The sequence below is a fragment of the Canis aureus genome, chromosome 4 (genome assembly GCF_053574225.1).
Source record: "Canis aureus isolate CA01 chromosome 4, VMU_Caureus_v.1.0, whole genome shotgun sequence".
In the NCBI taxonomy this organism is placed as follows: Eukaryota; Metazoa; Chordata; class Mammalia; order Carnivora; family Canidae; genus Canis; species Canis aureus.
The window spans coordinates 71,716,168-71,732,367 of NC_135614.1; the positions used below are offsets into that span (position 1 = coordinate 71,716,168).

General features: G+C 35.0%; 1 protein-coding gene and 1 long non-coding RNA gene across 6 annotated transcripts in view; one reads left to right on the forward strand and one right to left on the reverse strand.

The window, feature by feature from the left end:
- FYB1 (FYN binding protein 1) overlaps positions 1–16,200 on the forward strand; it is a 151,200-nt gene that overhangs the window by 125,383 nt on the left and 9,617 nt on the right. For 3 of the 5 annotated variants that reach the window (XM_077896159.1, XM_077896162.1, XM_077896160.1), the window contains exons 10-16: positions 1,576–1,598; positions 2,638–2,707; positions 3,639–3,776; positions 5,278–5,303; positions 7,374–7,440; positions 9,931–10,021; positions 11,213–11,375. In XM_077896159.1, coding sequence (XP_077752285.1) covers positions 1,576–1,598; positions 2,638–2,707; positions 3,639–3,776; positions 5,278–5,303; positions 7,374–7,440; positions 9,931–10,021; positions 11,213–11,375 — 578 coding nt within the window. Of the gene's footprint in view, positions 1–1,575; positions 1,599–2,637; positions 2,708–3,638; positions 3,777–5,277; positions 5,304–7,373; positions 7,441–9,930; positions 10,022–11,212; positions 11,376–16,200 lie in introns of those variants that run through there. The other 2 variants (XR_013378604.1, XM_077896161.1) reach the window with 2 other exon arrangements.
- Positions 10,011–16,200, reverse strand: part of LOC144312964 (uncharacterized) — a 36,299-nt gene continuing 30,109 nt past the window's right edge. The window contains exon 3 of the long non-coding RNA XR_013378608.1: positions 10,011–14,793. This is a non-coding gene — a long non-coding RNA (uncharacterized LOC144312964). The remainder of the gene's footprint in view (positions 14,794–16,200) is intronic.

Genomic DNA, 16,200 nt, shown 5'->3' on the forward strand with positions numbered 1-16,200 from the left:
TTTTAGGAAGCTAAAGAATTGCTCTAAAAATAAAATAATGTGTGGCAGCTTTGCTCCTGATTATTAAGACTCTGTTCGTTGGGAATTGGTAGAAGAGTCTCCAAGATGAAATGTATTTGCCAGGAGTGGCAGCCAACCAAAATTGCAATTTTTCACATAATTCTAACTGCTTGCTTCACGCTCAAAGGGAAGTGTCAGACAAAGTGAATGTGAAAACAGTATGGAAGCAAGTGGAGAATATACTTAAACTTCATCAAAAATCAATTCCTTATTTACACATTAGGACATTTATAGCATGTTTTTCTACAAAGTTTCATTAACTAGAGTATGGTGGTATTTTTTTTCCCCTAAATTAACCATAGACCTGTGTTAGAACATTTCTTTTATTCTGACTTTAAGGTTGAGGAATCAGATACAAGTGTATAATTAATACTGTATGGTTATAATATTAGCCTGATATCTGTTGCTGGCAGATTATCCAAAGTACAAAAATGCTAGTTACAGAGGGTGCAGCGAAGTGTAGACAAAACATTATGGAGGAAGGCAGGATGCCGAAGTTCTTATGTCAGCTCTTCTGTTCATTAAAAGTGGGTTTGGTCAGGTCACTTCATTTTCCAGAGCCTCAGTTTCCTTTCTACAAAATGAGGGGATTAAGCCAGTCCTCTGAGATTTTCCCAGTTCTCACAATCTACTTTTCTTGTGCTGTAGCAGAACTCACATTTTAGTGGGAGACACAGGCAAGAAAACAGATGATTATAAAACAGGGAAAACACAAAATGTTAGAGAAATAAATACGAAATACAGACAATATGGATTTAGAAAATTCAGGGCCACACTATTTGCAATAATAATAAAATTTCGGGGTACCTGGTTGGCTTAGTCGGTTAAGCACCCAGCTCTTGATTTCAGCTGTGATCATGATCTCAGGGTCATGAGATTGAGCCCCGAGTCAGGCTCTGCTCAGGGTGTGGAGCCTGCCTAAGATTCTATCCCCCTCTTTCTCTCTGCCCCTCCTCCAATTTGCACATGTGCATGCGCAGTCTCTCAAATAAATAATCTTTGTTTTAAAAAAAGAATAAGATTTTGTAAGATTCCAAGTTTTTAGAAACCCTCCCTTTAAAAAAAGTTTATAATGCTACTAGACTAAGATCAAAATGTTGTGGGTATAACATATTAAAAGAGAATTGAATTTAATTGCAATAATGATTCTTTATGACTCCTGGAACAATACTGCTGGTTGGATGGTTGTTTTTCATAAATCTATCTACAGAATGATATAATAATGTATAACCTGAAAACTACCTCACGGGAAATGTTAGAAGCAAACAGTAACATTGTTTTGAAGACTTTATGTAGTACTAACGTTCACTTGGTTCTTATTAGTTTGTTTTGGTTTGGTTTTTGCCTTGTTTCTATTATGATAAGGAACAATGTTTCTTCCTCTTTACATACAACATCCTGATAACTTTTAACTGCAGTGTTATTTCTCTTTTACATAACTGTTCAATATAGGCAATTCCTTCCCATTAGCTACATAATTCATAAGCTCATTTAATTTGTTTATTTTTTTCCTAGCCACAGTCAGAGTGGAAGTGGAGGTAAGCCACACACTTTTATCAGCAATTTCTTTATGTCTTCACCATTTTTGTCTATATTAATAACAAGATGCTTTTGTTTGCACATAATGAGGAGGATCTTAATGTGGTACCACTGGATTAGGAGCTAATGACCTAGATTGCAGTCCTGACCACTGAGTGACCCTAAACAAGTCACTTCTTTCCTCCAAGTTTGTTATGGGTTATAGGGTGACTCTATTTCCAGTGTGCCCAGGGCAGTCTTGATTTATGCCAATTGTCTGAGCACAATTATTAATAGTATCCCCCTTCACTTTCAGAAGTATCCTTATTTGGATGATAACTTATATGGTTACCTTAACTATGACAGCTAAAAACTCCTCATATCCTCATCACCAAAATAAAGGTATTTTACTAATACCTTGAAGTGCTAAAATTCTCATCCTAAAAGTCAGATTATAAGTTCTTTGTACACATTTCTGCAAGGAGGAGGTACTCAATAAACATTTCATAAATAAATATTTGTCAAATAGCAAGGTTCCTGGGGATTTACAGCAAAGGGTTTTTAACTCCTAAAATATCACTTTGATTAAATGAATCAGAGCTACCACCAAAATTCACAAATTCACATTTAATTCTGTTTTTCTTCACTTATATCTTGATCATTCTCTTTTTCTGAATGTCCCCTCACTATTAATTAAATTTTTCTTATCACCTCCTCCCTCCTCTTTTCCACAATATTTTAACTCTATCTTCAACTCAGTTTTATTTTTTCTCATATTTATTCTCCCCACTGCACAGTACCCTTTATTATCCTTCATATTCAATATTCAAATTTCACCTCTAAGAATTCCTTTAAAAATAATCAACAAAACAATTAATTTACCTACTATCTATGTAAGAGTGGGAAAATAAAGTTATTCTTTAATTAAATGGTTAATAAGGAACAGGGATATTTTCTGCAGTTTAAATAAGGCAGATTTATTATCAAATTTTGAGTGACTATTACATGACCAAATTATAAAATTAACAGAAGTTTCTCTCCCCCACCATCCAAATGAAGGGATGTTCCCACCTCCTCCCCCAGATGATGATATTTATGATGGGATTGAAGAAGAAGATGCTGATGATGGGTAAGAATAATCAGTGAACTGCTTTCTTGAAAATTTTTTGCCAACCGAAATTTAGTGTCGATTTCTGGTTTGAATAAAAAAACAAAAAATAGTGCTCCTTTTTACCACACGAATAATAGTTTGAATGTTTACTTAATAGCAGATGTAAGTCAGAAAGTATAATTGCACCACACTTCAAGTGAAGTGGCATGTTATTTGGAAGAATCTCAACAACTTTGTCAAAAGAAATGAAATAAAAAAGAATTATCAGTGTTGTAGTTTTTTTTTCAAACTTTTCACAATCATTTTTTTATCAATCTATAATCTCTGGAGAGTTTATCAGTTGTATGGCTATCCTCTGGATAATAACCATAGTTATAGGCAATCCAAATAAAATGAAACCATATGCTATTTGTGGCAAAACTAGTATTGAGGGGGATGGGGTAACTGGGTGACAGGCATTAAGGAGATCACATGATATAATGAACACTGGGTGTTATGTACAACTGATGAATCAGTGAACTCTACCTCTGAAACTAATAATACACTATATGTTCATTAATTTAATTTAAATTAAAAAATAAAAATTAAAAAACAGTGTTAATTCTCTAAGTGTTTAAACTTTTATAATGGCATATTTTAAAACAAAGATTTTCACTTAATTTTAAACATAAAATAATGCAAAATTGACACTTATAACTTAATTTTGATTTAGCTTGCTGTTTTAAAACCAAGAGATATTTCACTAAATAGAAAAAAATAACTTACCTACCAGTAGCAGCAATATTCAAAGACCGTGGCCGATAAACTTAAAAGCATCATCTTGGTGACTACAATGAGTAACTTACTGCCTGAATGATCAATGCAGTATAATTATAAAAAATCTGAATGTCCACCCATCTTCACATTCCATTGATGATTCCATTCTGATCAATGCCTGCATGCTCCTAAGCTCCACACTACAGGTTGAAGAGAAGAGTAATTCGTGGTCCTGGGGGATTTTGAAGATGTTAAAGGGAAAAGATGACAGAAAGAAAAGTATACGAGAGAAACCTAAAGTCTCTGAGTCAGACAATAATGAAGGTTCATCGTAAGAGTCAACCAACCAAATCCAGTGCACAATAACTACACTAATATTAATTTAATCAAATGCTACTAATATTTTATAACCAATAACCAAATTCTGACAGGCTTAAGTCACTTCGATGTCATTTTCCATTAGTCATTTTAGCCTTATTTACTGTGTCACCCTTACACTCACGCATTTATGTAAGAGGAACACAAAGTATTCAAAAATTATCATATGGTTTAAAGATATATTTTGCCTTCCCAACAAACATGTGCAGATAACACACACAAATGCACAAACACACACCCTCACATACTCCTACATACTGCGTTTAGTAGAACTTTTTTTTAAATGTAGCATCATATCTAAAAGCTCACAATGCCAAGGCCACATTATATTATATAATATTTGATAGTGACTACCCTTCAAAATATACATCCTCTTTTAAAAATTAATTTGCTGGAAGTAAAGGACAAAATTTGGAATTTCTTTTCTCTAAATAAATATTCAACGTCTCGGTAGCTCAACAGATTCTCCATACTTCACTAATGTCTTTTTAAATGTTAATTCCACATAGAATTCCTTATTTTAAACTCTTCTGTGAGACCTAAAATCAACACCTAGTAAACAGGACACTCAAAATTATAAATAAACATAACAAATCCTCTTTGATTTTAACAAATCCTCTCTTGATACAGCATTATTCAAATGATGACCTTACTTAGAAATAAAGGCAGAGATTATTTTTCTTGCTCCTATTGTACACCTCCTAATTTTGATTTTCAGTCATTTGAACTAATGACCTTTCACACCTTAGTATAACTGTGCACCATTCTTCTAGAGATGTGTGTTTGTGTGTGTGTTTAAAGTTCAGAAAGTTATAAAAGCAAAGGCCTTTTTCTGTTGCAACTAAATGCCACCCAATGCTGATTTCAGATTACTGATTAGATTGCAACTAAATGCCACCCAATGCTGATTTCAGATTAATAAACTCTTCCTCTGTGGCTACAGTGGATATTCCTCTCTTATTCACCATTCTCCTGTTTGGGAAAACATGGTCATAGAAAGAATCCTATGACCTTTGTTCATTTCTACTCTTTAAGTCAAATAAAAAGTTTTGACCTGAGCTATGCCACAATGACTCCAAAACATTGAGTCCATTTAATTTACTCTGATGTGATAATATGCCCAAACTTCATAGAACAAATCTGAAAATATTTGGAAGAACCTCAAAAATAGATGGCTATGGGCAAAATAAACCACTGGATACCTTGACTTTTGACTTTTTTGGCCACCATTGGAATTAAAAAAAAAAAAAAAAAGTCTTGCAAAATTGAAAATTGATGGAAAGGAGCTGAGACTCAGTGGAGAAATGGAGATGAGAAAGGAATGACCATCAAATAGATTAATTAGCAGTCTGAAGCCTCTGGGCTATTACTTGTTCATGCCTCCCCTAAATAAAAGGTCTCAATTTCTTGTTTATATTGGTCTGATTATAAATGTGTTCTCATTTTCTTTCCAGTTTCCCTTCTCCTCCTAAACAATTGGGTAAGTAATAAAAGCTAATTATATATTTTATATCTCATTTATTGCAGATGAGATAGTGGGAAAGCATTGGATATAGTCATGGTTTCTAGATTAAAGTCCTGGCTCTGGATATAATAACTCATGTAATTGTCAAGCAACTGCTCCTGGGGGCGGGGGGCAGTTTCTCAACACTTAAAGAGTGGGAAGAGGAAAATTTTTAATATTGATGGTTTTAAACCACCATAGGGGTCACTATGGAGAAAACAACAGGTAGGCAGGGATGGACACCAAGATTTCTCATGTCTCCTCTACCCCAATTCAGTCGACCCTGCTATATTGGGCTTCTGCATAATGATTTCTAAAAATGTACCAGATTATATGACACCAAGGCCCTTCTAAATCTAAATGTCTTTGATTTTTTTAAATGTATAAATTACATTGTATTTGGAAATTTTTCCACTGCTAAATGTAAAACAGTTTCTTCTTCGTACAATTTTGATCAGCTTATTTTTTCTTATCCCTGCTGAGACAGACCTTTAAAAGATTCTTCTTAAATTGACTTTGAACAAAATGAAATCTCACAAGAATATTCAGGGGCTTTCAAAAAGTTGATACGAATTTATAAATAAATTGAAAGAGAAAACTAAACACACAGATAACCTATTCTTCCAGACTGCTTATCTGACCTCATTTTCAGTTATCAGTTTGAAAAAAAAAAATAAGACACTAATTCAAATTGATCGATAACTGATGATGAGTTTATATCTTAATCTATAACTTTCAAAAAGTATTCAAGAAACTTAGCTCCACAAAGGGTAGGTATAAAGTGAAGCAAATGTGATCAGTTAAGTAAAAAAATGGTTTTTTGTCTTAATTTTCTTTTGTTTTCAAGTGTGTTCTAAGTGCAAGTGTATGGAATAGTAATTTTTCCCATTCTTGAAACCAATAATCTGTCATATTTTTATATATTAATTATTAGTTCTTCACATAGTTGTGAAATTAATTCCCTGAGTGGGGTGAGAATGTTCACACACAGACAAGTGTGTATGTAATATATATGTATAGAGTACATACATATGTATGTATATATATGCACATATGCATATATGTGTAGACATATGTATGTAGTCTATACATATGCTGTATAGAGAGTTCTTGAAATTAAATCCTTGCCACTAGCACAGAGCATTTAAACTTTCTATGATAACCATTCCTTAAAACATTTGTACTCTCTTCAACTCATCTCTTCAGCTTAATTTGCTGTGTGCAACTTAGTAGGTGCACAGAGGAAGCAATCCTCCTGATTTTATTAACAAGAGATCTAGATGGAAGAAAAGTATTCATGGATTGGAAAATCCATTGAACCTGTTAAGGGCACAGCTGTTTTTCTTTTTTTTTTTCTTTTTTTTTTTTTTCCGTTTTTCTACCAACACTGGTTCTCAATACCTGCTGGTACCAGACATGCCTTATTAATAGAAATATTCTGTCTACTTTAAGGTGGTATCACACCTAATATTACTACAAGTTAAAAGCTAATGAAGGACAGATCAGTGAGTAAAAGAGAGTGATAGGTAGGTAGGTAGGTAGGTAAGTAGATAGATAGATAGATAGATAGATAGATAGATAGATGCAGACAAACATAGACAGACACAAATATAGACATATAAATAAAATAATATATATTACCATACCCTCCCAAAACCCCTAAGACTCTTGATTTCGATCTCTATTGCCTATTGCCAATGGCCAGTAATGTTGATTTGTTTGTCAGCTATCTACTAAACCTGACATTCATCACATATGTTGATCTTCAAATAATCTTAATCACTATTTGAGGGGTTTATCCTGATAATGCTAGTTACAATTATGTCACTGGCTTTTCTTGAGGGAAATTTAGCAGAAGCATCCAGGGAGAGAAAAAATCTCTCCCCTTCAAGGATAGACAGTGCTTTTGGGAGAAATATACAGAGATCCCAGGAAAACTTATTTTGTTGTCCTCAAAACCATCTTTATATTAAAAACATAATCGAATGCTCATATCAAAATTCAAACTAAAAGTGTTTCAACATTTGATATTTTGCCTTTTATTAGACGTGGGAGATGAAGTTTATGATGATGTGGATGCCTCTGATTTCCCTGCTCCACCAGCAGAGCTGAGGTAATTAAAATGTTCTCATTGTGAGATGAGAATCTAACTGATCAAGAAAATTCGTCTAGAATAAAAGACCAGTAGTGTGTGTATCTACTGTGTTTGATCCCATTTGCTCTGTCCTCTCTCTGATCCCAGCTCTAAAGTGTCTTCTAGGTTTATGGGGAAGAGCCCTGGTCACCCCCTACTTCTCCCCCTCTCCTGGGTGTTCTGCTCCTGGTCCCCTGATTATTCTCTGCCCTGTGACTCACTGATGTCTACATTCTTTATTCATTCATATACTCAGTCACTGAGAAAATATTTGAGAGCCTGATCACAACTGATCTCACTGATTCATCTCCTCCCTTTATTTTTACCCTTTTCCCAAAAGCTTTTTTTTGTCTTGAATGCACTTCTTAGTTTATATCTCACCTTTCACCCACCTTCTTCAAATCTCTTGTGTCCTCCACAAGATTTTTTTCCTTTATGAAAAAAAAGATGATTTGTGTTTTTAAAAGGACTTTATTATGTCTCTTTTTCACAAAAGCATCAGATTCTTAAAGGTTCCATTCAAATTTAAAAAAGAAAACATTGAGGGTGAATAGTGACATTCTTCAGGTCACCTAAGGTTTCAATTTAACTTTAGGTTAAAATAGGAAAATCTATTAAGATCAGTTAGTACAAAGGAGTACTTTTTGAAGCCTCTTTTGAAGTAGAAAATAACCTGGTAAGATGCTTTTTTATATTTCAATGAACATGTGAGATGAGCTAATACATACTGTGTAAGAACACCTCTATAGCTTTCTTAGGAAAAAAGGTGAATAAAAGGATCTTGGACTTGATTAGTTGAAGGACGAAAGTGACATAAATGGGAGAGAATACGCAGTGTCTTCCATGCTGTACAGCAAAAAGGCATGAGTACTTATTTATTTATTTATTTATTTTTTACCAACACTGTTAAGTTAATTTTACTGAACAAAAGAAAGTATCAAGATCAAAGACACTGAAGGAAGAATATGCTATCATTTCTATGTGAAGATCAAGTTCGATAGGCACAACAAACAAGAAAGATGAAAAGAGAATCATTTTCCTTTTATCTGAAAGGAAAATCTAATCTTCTTTAGTAATATGTTAGGTTTGAAAATTCCTCACCATTGGGAAGTGACTTCTATCCCTGACATTTTTTTAATGCATTTTTCTGCTTTGTAGTACTGTAAAAATGTCACCACATTCCATTAAATAGCTCTCTAGGAACCCAGGTACACACTGGACCTTTTCTTCAAGTAAAATAAACCCCAGCTGATTAAACTTTATGTGATATGCACCGTTTTCTTTACTGCTGCTTATTTTCAGAGTTTAAGACTATTTTATGTTCTTTCCCATAGTATTCTATTTTTAACTAAAACTGAATTTCAATAGATTATTTTAAAGAGAGCTCATGGGCCATTTTTAACATGTATATCCTTATAGTTCCAAACGGCTAATTTAAGATAGTAATTCCTCTACTGCCCAGAGCACCGTAGTATAGGAGATACTGAGGAAAGATGCAGAACCCAAGGCAGGACAATGTGCTAATACATTTCACGGTAAATGAACTGAATTCTAAGATTCAAAACTGAAGAATCAAACATTGTAAACAAATCAGTTACAAACAAAACTTTATTTTAGGTGGTCTCTATAAAAATTAATATCAGCATTGAGAATCTTTCATTATTCACAAAAATTCTGATTTTTAAAATTTCCTCCTTCAGAGATTTCTGACCTTTTCCTAACATCCACATTCAACATTAGCAAATGTTCTTCAACCTTGGTTGCAAATTAGTATTACCTGGGGAGCTTTACAATATATGTCAGTATCTAGACCCCACTCAGTCTAATTAATTAGAATGTATTTAATTTAATTAGAATGTCTAGGAATAAGACAAAGGCATTGGTATTTTTTAAAAACTTCCCAGGTGATTCTATATGTGGCCAGGCTGAAAAATCACTATCTTTGCCTTATTATTATGACGATTAGCTTTAGTCTACTTGGTATCTCTGAGATGCTATCCTGGCTCTATTTTAAGCTTATATGAAAACCTGACATATAGATAAACTTTTCAAGACATAAAAATCAATTTTAAAAAAATGTTCTTTTTCAAAAAGCCTTTTCTATGTTATTGGCCAAGCCAGTTAATTATCCATGAAGGTTTGAAAAATATAGGGATTTTGACAATAGATAGGTTGAATCATATGAAACCTCTGTTACATAACCATATTTACACTAAACCTCAATAATTGTATATGGTTCACCGTAATAGGTAATCACTTCCTTCCATTTTACTCATAATCTGTATTCTTTGAAGAATCATTTCTGTGTTATGAAATATTACCACTTATTACAGTGAAAGTACTAGATTTCTAAGAAAAGGAATTAATTAAAAACAAAATTTGACAAAAATGTAATGTTATGGAGTCTCTATTGCACACTGTTCTTTTTATACCAAACTAAACGCTGTTTTATATGTTCTACCATCTTAGTCAAGGAGCCAAGGCTAAGACAGAAGAAAAAGACCTTAAGAAGCTAAAAAAGCAAGAAAAAGAAGAGAAAGACTTCAGGAAAAAGTTTAAAGTATGTCATATTTAATTATCAGACAAAGTTCAAAGCACTAGTGGGGGAAAAAAAACAATGATTTTTAAATACCAAACTGCAGGTATTAAAAGCAGAATTGTCAATGTCAGTTATCCATTGTAACTTCTTTATTTTCTATAAAAATGTCCTTACATTTGAATGTATTCCTTTAACAAATCAAGCAAAATCTTATACATGCACAATATATATATACTGCAATAATAATTTAGATTTAGCCATTCTTTGAACTTTAATAAGATAATCTAGAAGTAGAATGGACAAAAAAAAAAAGATTCTTGGGACACCTGGGTCGCTCAGCAGTTGAGCATCTGTGTTCGGCTCAGGGCATGATCCCGGTCCCAAGATTGAGTCCCACATCAGGCTCCCTGCACAGAGCCTGCTTCTCCCTCTGCCTGTGTGTCTGCCTCTCTCTGTATGTCTCTCATAAATAAATAAATAAAATAAAAATCTTTTTTAAAAGATTCTTATATAAACACACATACATATACATACCCTGGAATATTATTCAGCCATGAAAAAAGAAGGAAATCTTGCCGCTTGTGACAACATGGATGGCCCCTAAGGGCATTATGCTAAGTGAAATAAGTCAAACAGAGAAAGACAAATACCCTATAATAATCATTTATACGTGGAATCTTAAAAAGCCAAACTCGCAGAAACAAAGTAAAATGATAGCTACCAGAGCCTGGGGTAGGACGTGGAGGAGACATTGGTCAAAGGGTACAAACTTTCAGTTATAATATGAATAAGCTTCAGGGGTCTACTGTACAGCATGGTCATTATAGTTAGCAGTACTGCATTATATACTTGAAAGTTGTGAAGAGAGTAAATCTTAAATGTTCTCACCACAAAAAAAGAAATGGTAATTATGTAAAGTGATAGAAGTGTTAGCTAAAGCCACAATGGTTGTCATTTTGTAATCTATATCAAATCAACACATGTACACCTTAAATTTTTAAAATGTTTTTAATTTTTAAAATAGTGATAATATTAGGTTGGTGAGATTATGAGTGGTTTTCCCTCAAAAATTATTCCTTAATATTTTTACATTATTTTTTGAAAACAAGGAACTATTTATTTAGCAAAGGCTTTCTTAATAAACCTGTCAATAGATGGATTACTTTAATAATCATCAATCAATAAATTAAATGTTTTTCTTTATTTTTCCAGTATGATGGTGAAATTAGAGTCCTGTATTCCACCAAAGTAGCACCCGCCTTAACTTCTAAAAGATGGGGGACCAGAGATCTACAGGTGAAGCCTGGTGAATCTCTTGAAGTTATACAAAGCACTGATGATACAAAAGTTCTCTGCAGAAATGAAGAAGGAAAATGTAAGTCACTGCTTACTCTTTGCTGCTATGGCACTCTGGGATTTAATAATCAAATGCGTGTTCCTGATCGCTCTTGTTTTATTATCTTTGTTTTGTCTATGTTTTATGAATTGTGGAACATACATTAAGAAACTAGAGATCGTGCTGTGCTGAAATCAATGTATTGTATTTTAATCCTTTTTCACTTAAAAACCTGCTATTTTTGGCACTGTGGTGCCAAAGTAATGCCAAATTAGTACTTCTCAAAATGTGGTCCCACAGACCACCAGGATCAGAAAACCCTTTGTGTATTAAAATCACAGTTTCCTGGACTCACCCTTGACTTGCTAAGTTATGAGTTCCGGGGAGTCAGATGGAATATGTGATCATCACCTCTTCCCTAACTTATTCTCAGGTACACCAAAGTGAGAACCACTGTGCTAAAGTAGTGAGTGGCTCTTGTTCTGGCCTAGTTTTGAAATTATATAGCACATGTCATATCTAGAATTTCCAGTTTTCCTACCTAGCAAATCTACTTATTTTCTTTTCCTACTTGGACACACTCAATACAACATAGTATTCCAAATGAATATAAGACAGTCCCTGTCTTTGACTTTATCAGCTATTAAAACTGACAGAGGTGGAAAAAAAAAACTGACAGAGGGAAATGCTTTTGTCAAATTTTAAAAGAAGGCTTATTTCACTTAAAGTTCAGGAAAGAGTAGCTCCCAATTGTGCTTCTTGGGGGAAAAAAAAGTGCTTCCTATATATTTTTGTTTATATATAGGAATATAAATATATATAGTGCTTCCTATATATATTTATTTTTTAATTTAATTTAACTTAATTTTAATTCAGGGTAGTTATCATGCAGCATTATATTAGTTTCAGGTGTACAACATAGTGAGCCAGCACTTCCATACATGACCCAGCACTCATGATGACAAGTGCACTCCTTAATACAGCATAGTATTGAATACAAGAGAGTCCTTGTCTTATTATTTGACTTTATCGGCTATTGAAATTGCAGTTGGAAATGTTTCTGTCAAATTTTAAAAGGAAGTTTATTTTATTTAAAGTCCAGGGAAGAGTAACTCAGAATTATGTGTCCTGTCTTTAAAATCGGATAGTCAGCATGGATGCCCCCTATCAGCTTGGTTAGTCTGTGTGGAAAACATGAACTCTGAGTCGAATTTTAATGACAGGAAGGTGACTCAGGGACAGGAACTGAAATGGGAGTTTTAAGAATAAAACCAGTGACTCAAGGTTGGGGAAATGGATCTAAAGTTATCATGGAGGAGGTGTGGTTGGTTTTTAAAAGGAGAAAATGAAATGTGGGTACAAAGAATAAAAGACACGGGTAGTGTAGTATTAAGACTCAAAGGTCACTGGAGATTATGTGTAAACAAGTGCTCCAGGAGACAAAGAAAGCCCCCATTCAGACTAACGTTTGTGAGCATGTACCCCAAGCAACAGCTTTAAGTGCAGAAAAGCTGTATGCATTAAAAGATCATCAAAAATATTAAAAAGTTTAAAAACTTAAAAGGTATTAAATAGGTTCTGATTAATATACCAGATTGAATATTACATGATGATTATGATAATAATGTGAGGAAATTCTCACGACACAATAGTAAGAGAAATAAGAAGCCTGCTTAACATGGGATGGATTTACAGCCATGTTAAAAATTATTAGGGGCATCCCAGGTGGCTCAGCGGTTTAGCACCACTTTCAGCCCCGGGCATGATCCTGGAGACCTGGGATCGAGTCCCACGTCAGGCTCCCTGCATGGAGCCTGCTTCTCCCTCTGCCCGTGTCTCTGTACCTCTCTCTCTCTCTGTGTGCGTGTGTGTCTTTCATGAATAAATAAATTAAATCTTTTTTTAAAATTATGTAAATATGGGATGCCTGGGTGGCTCAGAGGTTGAGCATGTCTACCTTCGGCTCAGGGTGTGATCCAAGAGTCCTGGGATCAAGTCCCACATGGGGCTCCCCACAGGGAGCCTGTTTCTCCCTCTCCCTGTGTCTCTGCCTCTCTTTCTCTGTGTCTCCCATGAATAAATAAATAAAATCTTTTTTTAAAAAATTATGTAAATAGGGTGCCTGGGTGGCTCAGTTAAACATCTGTCTTGGGCCCAGGGCTTGATCCTGGGGTCCTGGGATGGAGTCCCATCTCGGGCTCCCTACTCAGCAGGGAGTCTGCTTCTCCCTCTACTCCTCCCCACTGCTTGTGATCTCTCTCTCTCAAATAAGTAAAATCTTCTAAAAATTTATGTAAATAAAGAAACTGAACTATACTGCTAATAGTGGCTGGGGTAATGAGCCTAAATGGACCTGTTTTCTTTCCTCTGCTTTCCAAAGTATGACATTTTTTATGAGTGAATTGTCCTAGTGCTTGTCCTGTGACCCTTTCTCCGGGATACAAGCTGCAGACCAATCTTGCCATGCTGTCCCGAGATTCTTGTCTTTAGCACCAAATCCCATCTAAAGAAATGCTCCTTAAACTTCAAAATCCATAACCCCTCTTATGGGGATCCTGTCAAAAATGCTGAATCTAACTCAGTAGGTATGAGGTGAAGTGTAACATTCAGCACTTTTCCAAGCTGCCAGGGAATGGATGCTGCTGGTCCATGGAACATACTCTCGAGTAACAAGGGTGTAAATGGCTTCATCAACAACCTGTGTGGATGTAGATGGGCAGGAAGATGCAGCACCAGAAACAGAAATTTGGAGAAGACTCCTCTTTCCAGGAGCTAGTAGACCTTAGGAATGAGAAAAACAGTAACTACTTAGGGATAATTTTGTAATCTGCACTCATTTCCTATTTGGACCTCAATAATTCTTAGTACTGTTATGAATATTGGAGGGCTCCTGCCCTCTTAGAATTTATCATCTGTTAAAAATGAGAAGGGCAAACATTACGTAAAATGCTGATAGATCACAGTCAAGGGCCCCATGTCACTTTTATCTTTTTTTTTTTTTTTTTTTCTTTCCTGGAGCAATACCAATGCCCTTTACAATTCCCAGGCTCACTGATAACGAATTCAAGGCTTAGAGGGCTCGGGGTCCATCCCACACAGGACGGAAACCTGATGATTCTATCAGCAGTGCTTGTGTACCTGTTTTGTTTTTTTTGTTTTTTTTTTATTTAAAGAGTTTCTTTGGACTGGTTTAGGATGTGATTCTAGGAAACACTCAAAGGCAAGTGGGAAAGTAGACAGGAAAGGAAAGGCAGTTGACAAAGCCTTGTTATGGAAAAGGTTGCCACTTAGATCATTGGAGCTTATTCCAGTTGGGAACTCGAAGTGGCAGTGTTATCACACCCAGGGAGAAACAAATTGGGGTATTTATACATCAATCCCTGTTAATGTGGAGTTGAAGCCTCCTCCTGGGCAGGTGGTGAGCCATTCAGGATACTGAGCAAGCTGAAAAGGACATCTGGAAGACAAGAGAAAAATGATCAGTTAAAAAAAAAAAACTGCAAGCGTTATTCTTTGGAAGTTGGGTGAACCAAAAGGCACCAACATGTTTAGGGTGAAGGTCTATGGGAAGGCCACCTGGAGCATCTGCTATTGCCTTTCATGTTAAGCTTTGTTCCAAAATGTGATTATTGTACCTGCTTAATTTCACTTTTATTTTGCCAGATCTCCTGCTTTTCTTAATTTTTCTAAACTTCCTGCTTATTCCTCCCTTGAACTGGATCCTTGGTATTCTTATTCTCCCTTATCTCTGATACATTGCTCATGACTTCTATAGGATTTGAGAGAATTGCGTGGATTTAACCTCCCTCATCTACATTCATTATTGCAATAGCCTTTCAAATGCTATGTCTACTTTACCCTTACTCTCAGCCAATCTCCCTGCCACACTGTTACTCAGATATGATTTTTAAATATACAAATATTATCTGAGGCTAGTACATAAAACCCTGTAGATCTAACTTCAATCTCATCAACTATTTCCCGTCTGCAACGGATGCTCTAAAAGTATATACTACATACTTGTCATTCCCTAAGTAAATTAGGCTATTTCATCCTTCTATGCTATTTTATTCTACTTCAAATGCCCATAATTGCCTATTAAAAGCAATCCTGTTGTCATCTAAAATTGGAAGCACACCCACTCCCTACTCTCCAGTCACCCATCACAATTTATCTCTCCCCTGCCCCACCATGCTACTTCTTCTGTCTCTGGAATTGTCCTTACTGTTTTACCAATCTGTTATTCTTATTAGACTCTGAGCTTGAGAGTAACTTCACTGAAATGTTCTCAACATTGTACTGCCAACACATCCTGTGGTGCCTGGCACCTTGTTCAGGGCTTCCTGAGCTGAATGTAACAATTTGGAGATTGCAGTTGGAGAACCAGATGAAAGTCTGACATATAGACACACACAGGAAGAAGTCTGTGGAATAGTTTAACTTGCTAGAAGACAGTTCTCTATCTTAGCCTTACTGATGTAGCTTGCTTGTTGTGTATTATTTAGGAGGCTTTAAATCTTTCAGTTCCTTACTTCTATATCTGCTTGGCTGTAAAGGCATTTGCAATCCAACACCATGGTAACCTTAACATTTTCCTTACTTTCCATTCCTTAATCCATCAAAGAAAAGAAAACATAGCTTACTGAAACTTAATTTGTAATGGTAGAAATTAGAGGCAAAAGTATTAACAAATAATCTCTTTCCATGGTGGAATTGAGTACAAGCCACTATTACAAGCATTATCACATTTGATCAGTTCACCCACTGGCTTGTGGAAAACATAGCGCAGAGGCATTGAGATCTTAAATATGTATTTCTGGCACATTCCCAAATGTTTAGAATTTCTCGCTAATATTTGAGTGTA